This window comes from Poeciliopsis prolifica, unplaced genomic scaffold (assembly GCF_027474105.1).
Source record: "Poeciliopsis prolifica strain line A6 unplaced genomic scaffold, Auburn_PproV2 SCAFFOLD141, whole genome shotgun sequence".
Taxonomy (NCBI): domain Eukaryota; kingdom Metazoa; phylum Chordata; class Actinopteri; order Cyprinodontiformes; family Poeciliidae; genus Poeciliopsis; species Poeciliopsis prolifica.
The window spans coordinates 23,295-32,709 of NW_026562516.1; the positions used below are offsets into that span (position 1 = coordinate 23,295).

The 9,415-nt window shown below is 35.7% G+C and overlaps 1 protein-coding gene across 1 annotated transcript in view; it reads left to right on the top strand.

Annotated features, from left to right (window-relative positions):
• LOC129355685 (contactin-associated protein-like 5) overlaps nucleotides 1-7,407 on the top strand; it is a gene marked incomplete at its 5' end in the record, with an annotated part of 29,053 nt that extends 21,646 nt beyond the window's left edge. The window contains 3 exons of the mRNA XM_055025276.1: nucleotides 4,117-4,335; nucleotides 4,984-5,055; nucleotides 6,531-7,407. Of these exons, the coding sequence (XP_054881251.1) occupies nucleotides 4,117-4,335; nucleotides 4,984-5,055; nucleotides 6,531-6,727 (488 nt within the window). The remainder of the gene's footprint in view (nucleotides 1-4,116; nucleotides 4,336-4,983; nucleotides 5,056-6,530) is intronic.
• Nucleotides 7,408-9,415: the final 2,008 nt, after the last annotated feature.

Genomic DNA, 9,415 nt, shown 5'->3' on the forward strand with positions numbered 1-9,415 from the left:
AAAAGGACGCCATCCTGCTCTGGCAGCTCTGCTCTGTACAAAACTTTTCTTTTTGTCAAGTCCAGCAACGTGTCAGGATTTAACATGGGCCTGGTTACTGCTATGGCAGGGGCTGATGAGGACTTTCTGCCCTGGAGTTTTTCAAAATGCATTGCCTAAAGATTTTTAGTTTTAAAGCAAAAGATCAATTCTCTTTGTTCTTGCAAACTATATGCAGACCTTAAGTTCCCATGTTGCACAAGGATGCATATGGCTAAAAGAGAGACTTTATGTCGGTAGCGAAAGGTCTTAGCCAGTAGAGTTTATCCAATTTAAGAGAAAAAACTTTAAATAAAGATACAATTTAAAATGCATTCATAATGAATACAGGAATGCTTAAATCCCTGCAGTTTAGGGTGAAAATTTATGCATTCCAGATCAATAAAAGATAAAATTAAAATTAAAATGAAAAAAATTGTGGTTCTAAAGATTTTAGTTATTGTGAAACTGGTTGCAGATGAGTCTGATTTTACCACTTTCATGCTACATTGTAAAAACATGGCACTTCTATTCTATGCACTGAAAAAACACAAAATCTTACCAAGTATTTGTTTTCAATTTCTAGTGCAAATATCTAAGTACACTTGAAATAAAACAAAACTTACAAGTAACTTTTCAGCAAGAAATTAGATTATTTTAAGTCAAAAAGTCCTTAATATTGCTGAAACATACTAGAAGTTAAATATTTTTAATTATTTTAAGTTATAGTATTGTTCCACTGGCAGATTATTTCACCTATAACTTTTTCATCAATATCGACTTAAAACAACTTCAGATATCTTATGAGTTAGTTTTGTCTTTTTTTCAGGTGGACTCAAACACCAAATATTTGGTGAGATTTAGTAGTTTTGAAGTGTGTTTTAGCATATCGGTGCCAAGCTGAATGAAAATTGTGACACAGGAAGTAAAAATGTGACCCATTTGAACCTGCTGAAAATGTATTGGTTCTGTTTGAGTAAACAGTTTTTGATGAAAGCAGTTGAAATGCTTTTTAAAAGCACCAATCCGTGCGTTAGCTTCAGCTGAAACATTGCCACATGATCCAGGTTTAGCAAAATGGACTTTTAAAAGCAGGCTTGGGCATCGTTTTAGAGGCTGGTGAAATCTGTTTGCCACTCCGTTTTGCACTTCTTGCCCTCCCAATATAACAAAAATAAAAAGCATGGTATGTAGCCTCTGGGTGATGCATTTAGAGAATTTGGATTTTTGTACTTCTCATATGTGCATAAGTGTTTATTTCTTTGCATTATTGGAAATAGTTGGGAATATGTGATGTTTCATTGCTATGATTTATCCACCTAAATGTGCATTTGAAGACAGGGAATTGTAAAGGCTCAGGGTGACAAGAGTAATAGGGAGCACGTCATGATTTATTCATGTTTCCTTTAAGCGGCTCCTTCAAAGAGCGTCTGAAATATAAGTTGCAAATAACATGAGGGGCTGAGAGGCCGCAGCCTTCACCCAGACTGTCACTTTAAAGAGTATCGCCCATTTATTTTAGCTTTATCTAAACAGACTGTCATTATTTTTGGAGAATTATACATTTCACTAGTTTGTCTGAGTTGAATGTGAAATTAGGATTGTTTTCTTCTTGCAGAACAGATTGAGAAAAGATCTACAGGCTGCATGGTTGTGTCGTTCTTAGCACTGTTGCCTTGAAGCAAGGAAGTCATGGGATTGTTCCGCATGAAATTTGCTTTTAGTCCCCATGAATATGTTAGTTTTCTCAGAGTACTCTGACTTCCTCCCACAGTCCAAAAACACAACACTTAGGTTAACTGGTTGCTCTAATTGCTTCTCGATTTGAATGTATGTACGGTTGTATTTTTTTTTCCAGAGTTGGGTAAGAATAATATAGTTATATAGTTGCATTATGGTCTAATTTCTAGTACAAATATCTTAGTACAGTTGAAATAAGACAAAACTAACTTACAAGTATGTTTTCAGCATGATGCAAGACCTTATTTTAAGAAAAATAATTTCTTAATATTGATAAAACGTATTAATTCTCCTGGCAGATTGTTTCCCTTCTAGCATGGAAAAATGTCTTGCTTTAAATTGAACAATCAGCTCTTGGAACTAGTTTTTTCTCTTAATCAAAATTAAGGAATTATTGACTTAAAAGAAGCTACTACATCATGCTGAAAAGTTACTCGTAAGTTAGTTTTATCTTAATTTAGATGTACTAAGATATATGCACTAGAAACTAGACAAATATACGTAGTCGGATTGTGTGTTTTCAACAGGATTTTTTTACCACATCGTGGAAATAATTGATTCGTCCTTTAAAACACCCTAAGTGGTACATTTTTAATAAAATTTACAACAGCTCTATTTCAGGTAACTTAATAAATCCTCGTTTTATTGCAGTCTGGTGTAAAGCTCGGGTTTGTTGTCACACAGCTGAATGAGTGCGGCGCGTTTCAACCCTGTCATGTCGACGCATAACCTGCTGTCCACTCTGTCAAACCGACAGAGGCAGAGACTCTGATCAGAATCAGAAAAAGCAGCGGCGAAGTGGGTTTCCCGTCGCTTCCCCCCAGCCTCGTCATCCATCAGGCTAACTAATGGAGCCAGAAGGAACACAGGGAGGCTGGGAGAGACGTGATGTAGCGAGCAAAGCAACAGCTGAAAGGCGGCTGTAATGTTTCCTCATCAACATGCAGATGTGTTCAGGTAACAGTCAGCTCTCAGTCATGTGATGCAGCTGTTTGTTGGCTTTAGCAGCTGCTGTTTACGCTGCAGAGAGGAGTTCAGATGAGTGATGGAGAGGATGGAGTCGGTGAAATTAACAGATAAAGGCAGAGAGGGAAGATTTGTCTCAACATATGATGAATACAGGTGGAAATTGGAAGAATTGAAGGCCGATGATGAATTAAAGATCTGCCAGCATTGATCTCATTTATGTTCCAGGAGCAGAGTTGGCCACTAACTAGTTACATTTACTTAATTACATTTACTTGAGTAACATTTTAAAAATTACTTCTCGGGGTATTTTTAGTTGAGTGATTTTATTATGAAGTATTTCATCTCTTCCTTGAGTAAAATTTCCAAATTTTCTTCCCTCTGAATGAAAAACAACATGTTTCGACCAAAACTTCACTCAGTTTTTGTTAAAGTTTTATAAGTTTTATGTTGAAAGAAATTAATTTGGAAACATTTTCTTTAGCCTGAATTTATATTTTTTTGAATTATTGTCATTTTTGTTCTCATAAAACCAAAATTTCCACTTATTTTGGTTTATCTGATTATGTACTTTTTAAATATTGAATGATTTATTTGACCAGTTACTTAGCACTAGTGTATACTTTTTACGAAATGCTGTTTTACTCTTACTTCAGTCATTTCTTGGACAGTTACTTTTTACTTTTACTCGAGTACTTCTACATATTTTCAGGTAAAATATGTAGAAAATATGTAGAAGTACAGCTACTCCTACTTGAGTTAAAATTTTTGGGAACTTTGTCCAGGAGCAGCTAAATAATCTTCCAGTTTTCAGTTAGGACAACATCCATTATTTCCACAATGCAGAGAAACTAAACACCAGGAATATTCTGTGCATTTCAAAAGCATTCGTATCACTTTTACTGTTTTTTTAAATGCCATGTTACAACCACTGCAGCATGCAATTTTAGTAAAAAAAATTTGTGACAGTGTAATATGAAAAGATAATATGTGAAAAAATTTATTTCCTCCACCTGCTTCCTCCCCGTGTTGAAGAAATTCACTGCCACAGGTCAAAAACAATCAATTAGAGCCAGGAGGAGGGTTTTAGCGCTGTCAATCAAGCTTGTGAATGCGCTGCTAAATGTGTAAAGGTGGAGAAATAGCTCACCATCAATGGTGGCTAACTATCCTTAGTATTCACATTGCTGCTGAATTATTTGCCAGTGGAACTATACATTTGAACTTGTATTGTTTCACTGACAGATTATTTCACTAGAACTTTTAACATCAATATTTAGGAATTGATATAAGTAAAGATGTATTATAGACAGAAATGTACATGCTAATTTAGATATCTGTTGTAGCACCACCTGTGATAATAATAATGTATATTTTCACTTTGTTTCGCAGAGTCTGGTGATTTGGACCCTCATCTGGCACGGCTCGCGTCTCTGGGTTTCACCGGCTGCCTGTCAGTAGTTCAGTTCAACTCCATCAATCCTCTGAAAGCTGCTCTGCTCCACCCAGACACCAGCCCCATCATCATCACCGGACCTTTAGTTCGGTCCAACTGTGGCTCTGCAGCCTCAGCAAATCCCTACGCAGCTGAAAACATTCACCATATATCCGGTAAAACATGGAGCTACGGATCCAACTTTGAGATTTCTGTCATCAATGGGAGTTTGATTTGAGTTTACTTGTGCTGCTTTATTCAGTTTGTCTGTTATCAGCTAAACTAAAGAAATAAAGTATTTTATTCAGGGTCAAATACAGAACATCTAGAAGAACAATGAAATTACATTTTATTCATTACGTTTTCATTTTTTCTTTTTTAAAAATATTTTCTAGGTAGTTGTTTTGTTGATTGGATTTTCATTCTACTCTTTTCACATTCTGCAACATTTTAGTATAGTTTCTAGTGCAAACATTTTATAACAAGTTGTAAGTAACTTTTCTCAAAGATAGGTGGCGTGTTGGTACGATTGATACTTTTATTAAACAAGGAGAATAAAAACAATTTTCAGTTTGATGCATTTTAAAGGGGAAAGTGCATCATTGGTTCTCTGTGTTTATCTTCCCAGTAGGTAAAGCCAGTTTGAATCAGTTTAAAGCTAACTAGATGCGTCAGTATTTCTCCTATTTTGCTGAGTGTACATGATTTCTGCTTCTGTCATTTTCCTCCTCGATTCGGTGATGACTTCTGGCTTTTTATTTTGGTCTTTCTAACTTCTCTCTTGCTCTGATTTGTTCCTCCTGATTTTTCCGTCTCTGCTGTAGACCGGTCCGGCTCAGTGGGCTCAGGTCAGCCTTTAGTCAATGCCATCAGGACCGACTCGGCTCTGATTGGAGGTACTAAACCATTTCTCTCACTGCACTGGAATCTGTTTTATCTTTGCTCACTCTATCAGTTTCAAATCAGCCATAGCATCTTTTATAAAACTTGCCTTGAATGTGTTTGTTCAGGCGACATTTAAAACGTTTGGAGCGAGAGATGTGCAAGACATGACTCGATTTAAAACCAATTTAAACTTTGGTTCTCTGCCAGCATTAATTGATTCAAAGTGGAGAGTGTAGGAGGTGGGAACTGTGGAAGTCATTTAAAACTGTCCATTCAATCCTGTTGTACACAAAGGGCAGGAAACCTAATCGAACTACAGAAATCTGCTGAGAACACGACATTATCACAAAACACGGTCATTTTTTAATGCATTATTAAACTGATTTTAAATTCTGCTTCAAGCTGTTAAAGTCTATTTAGATTTCCCTAAAGTGCTCAGGTTTGATCTTAACTGATGGAAAACTTTTTAAAGTGTTTTTCAGATTAGCAATTCAATCAGCTGTGCATTAAAGAAATGTGCTGCGGTTCTGTTATTCCAGAGTTTCTCCATATAAATTAGAATAAAGAACTCAATTAAATAAGTTAATTCTGTATAGATTCAACCCACAGACTCATTTATTTCAAGTGTTTCTTTTCCTTTTGATGATTAGAGCTTACAGCTAATAGCAAACAAGTTTCAGTTTCTCAGCAAAATATATTAGACTAACAAGAAATGATTTTAATATATGATGTTATGGCTCATACAGGAAGACAAATAGTTTTTCTGTCCAGGTCACTGCTAAAGACGATAGATTTCAGAGGGCTGTATGTTAATGGAAAGATGAGTGGAAGGAAAAACTGTGCTAGGAAAAATGTGCAACATAGTTAATCAACAACCAAGAAAGATTCTTACTAAATGTTTAGATTTCATTTAAAAAATTAGATATAATTATAAATTTATTATTAAAAACTGTTTTTATTTTTGCATATTTTTACTCATCTTCCTTCCAGCTTTTTAAAAGAAATCTCTAGCGCCCTCTGGTGGATTCCACTTTGAAAAGATTTATAAATTAGTCGCAGCATGTAATTGTGCAATTTGACATTTTTAAAATAAATTTGCTCAATGGAAACATGGCAATTTTACTTTTGTTGTTTTTCACCAAAATGTTTTGGTGCCAGATTGAGATGTTTTTTTTGTTTGTTTTTTGCTGTATTGACATTGGTTTATTTGGTAAAACTGCAGTGAAAAACTCTTTTTCACACCATGAGTCACATGCTCAGGAATCAGATGTTGACTTAAGCGTAAACTTAACGTAAACCTACTTAAAGTAGGCCAAAATTACTTGGTAAGATTTTGTGTTTTTGCAGTGAAGGAACTGTTGAATCTGAACTGTAAACTTTTCACAATTTTGTCTTTTTTTATTTGCTCCCACAATCAGTCAGATTACTATAAAATAAACATTGTTTATCAAATTAAATGAACATTTTCGTGACATTGTAATTCCAGGTGTCATAGCGGTTGTCATCTTCGTGGTTCTGACCGGTTTGGCCGTCGCCGCGCGGTACCTCTACCGGAGGAAGGACACGTATCGAAACCAGGAGGGGAATGCAGTCAAACAGGAAGACAGTCCAGATTTCCCTTTCAACAACCAGACTGACTCCCAGAACCTGTCCTCTGAAAACCCAAAGGAGTATTTTATCTAACAGGAGTTCTTTCCCGATGCGCCGCCGCTTTTTTACAGGGTGGGAGGTGAAGAAGACGACTTGAAGAGCCTCTGGACTCGTCGCTCGACTCGAGAGTCTCCTGGACTCTTGTTACCAAAAGTGGCTCAACTTCAAGGCAAAAGCAAACAGTTTGATGTTGTGTTTCTGTTGCTTTATTGTAAAATTGTGGATATTCTGATACAAACAGGCAACAGTGTTTGACTTCAAGGTGGTAATATGCATTTTTACAGACACTGAAATGTGGGATTTGTGTCTTGGCAACAAGTTTTGGCTGCTTTCACTTTGTTTCTTTTTAAATGTTGAAGTTGTCAATCTTTTGTTGAAGTGCTAGGGAGAAAATGTGAAGTTCTGCCCCCTTGTGGCAACATGTAAAGATGATTTCCAGATTAATGTGTTTGGATTCAAAGGGATCTCACATAATATTCATAAATGTTTTACATTTTATCCAATTTTCTGTTGCATACTTTAATCTCCTTAATGCATATTTTGGTTTTCTTACACCAGCTGCCAAATTTATTTCACATCTTAAGCCAATGGTGTCCAAACTTTTGATCATGGGCCAAGTAAAAAAAATTAGCAGGGGGAAAAAAAACTCAAATTTTTATCTTATTTTATGTTTTTTACTGCTCAACAATAAACTAAGTATACAATCATTTTAATTGAATAAGTAAGTCAGTTTTTTGTGGGAAATATAAGTTAAAATTTTTTGTAAGTCCAAAATTTAAAAAGTGTTTCACATTTTAAGCATCCATTTTGAAATTTTTTTGGGCCTGGATAAAAAAACCCATAGATATTAAATCTATTATCTGCTACAAGAACATGATTTTATTTGAACATGTTTTCTATATTAAGCCAAGTTTAATCAATTAATTAAAAGTGAATCTGGGTTATCTAAAGTCTACAAAGAAATAAATCTGGTTTTAGAAACAGAGTCAAAGAGAAATCAAAAAGTGTTTTTATTAAAAGACATACTTTGTGTTACATGTAAGATTTTTCATTGAAACATTCTAATTTGTTAGAAATTAAAGATAAATTAAAGTCTCCATTTGCATCAACCAGGTTTGCTGGCTGGGCCACAGAATCAATTTAAGGGTCACAAATGGCTCCCGAGCCACACTTTGAACACCCCTGACTTAAGCACACATTCTGTAGAATATAAAGGTGCATTTTGTATTGTTTTAAAACCAAAACACAATGTAAAATATTACTATAGACTTTGTGAAGCATTTAGCCTTATCTTAGTTTCCTTTATTTTTTATTTTTGGACAAACTGAGACAAAATGCTTCTGATCTTTGAGATATTGTCCTTAAGAGACTGTGGAGACAAAAATGTAAAACATGGAGTCTTTCGATGCGTAATTAACATTTGTAAGCACAGATCTGGTTCAGTTGATGCAGCAAGCAGTGGTTAAATTGCTTAGTGAAAACAGAAACATGTTTTGCAAGAGGTTGAATATAGATTGCAGTGTGTCACATGAAGATAAAATAATGCAAAAGTATCAGTAATTTTCACAAAGGCGAAGTGAATTTCTGCATTTTGTGTTGGGATCCGTTCTGCATCTTGTTAAAGCCCACGAGGGATGACAGTTTCAGAAGTTTCATTAAAAGTGACCAATTTCGCTATTACATACATTGCGTCTAATGGTCAGTCATGACTAAGTAGGTCATTTCCAGGCTCAGACATTTTAAAATTTAGCTCGAAGCTAATGAGGAAAAGTCTCATCAGCCTCGAGCTAATGATCCTAAAACGCTTTGCTAAAAGTTGGATTGAAACTCCGCGCCTGAAGCGGCAAAACTAATTTGGTGAGTGTGAAGGACGCCTGTTTTTGCACTGCAGAAGGGGAAGAAATCTCCTAATACATTCCATTTGAAAATCTTTTTGTACAACTGAGCAGTTTCTCCTGAGCCTGGATGTCTGAAGCATGAAGTATCTTTCGAAAACTAGCAATGGGCCAAGGGGTATAGTCAAAGGCTTTGATTATTTTCATATTTGCTCTTCATTTCTGGTCAAGGTTGTAGTAAAAAAAAGAAAGGAATATTGAAAAGCATAAAAGATAATAGGTGAGAGCTTAGAATGCTTAGGATGATTTTATGTTTAGAAACCGAAAGGTTAATTTATGTAATGTGGAAGAGAAAGAAAACATTTTCTTCAATAGTAGTTTGGAGAAATAACAAACCTACACCCTTTGAAGGGACTTAAGAGCGCACATAGTTGAGCCAAGTCATCCTTTAAATCACCACTTTGATAACTTTGTGACAAAGCTGATTTGAAACACTGAAGGTCAGGCAGCATTCAAACCAACACCATTCCTGCTCCTGTTCTGACCAGCATTTCCTTTATTGTTATCATTTGACCTCTTTTCATACAAGTTGTCTCTGTGAGACCCGAGAGCACATTTACAACAGAGACTATTTGATAAAACAGACAAAATCACAAACACAGCAACATAACAAGCAATTTAGAAATGTGTGTTATGTTGACGACCAGGTCCATTTCACTGCTGTCGTTTCTCCAACCTACTTTCAGAACAAACACTTTTCATAACGTAAGGGACCACACACAATGATGCAAACTGTTAGGTATCAGAAGGATGTTTGGTCCTACAGTGTGTGTGTGTGTGTGTGTGTGTGGTGGGTGGGTGTGTGTGTGTGTGTGCGTGTGTGTGT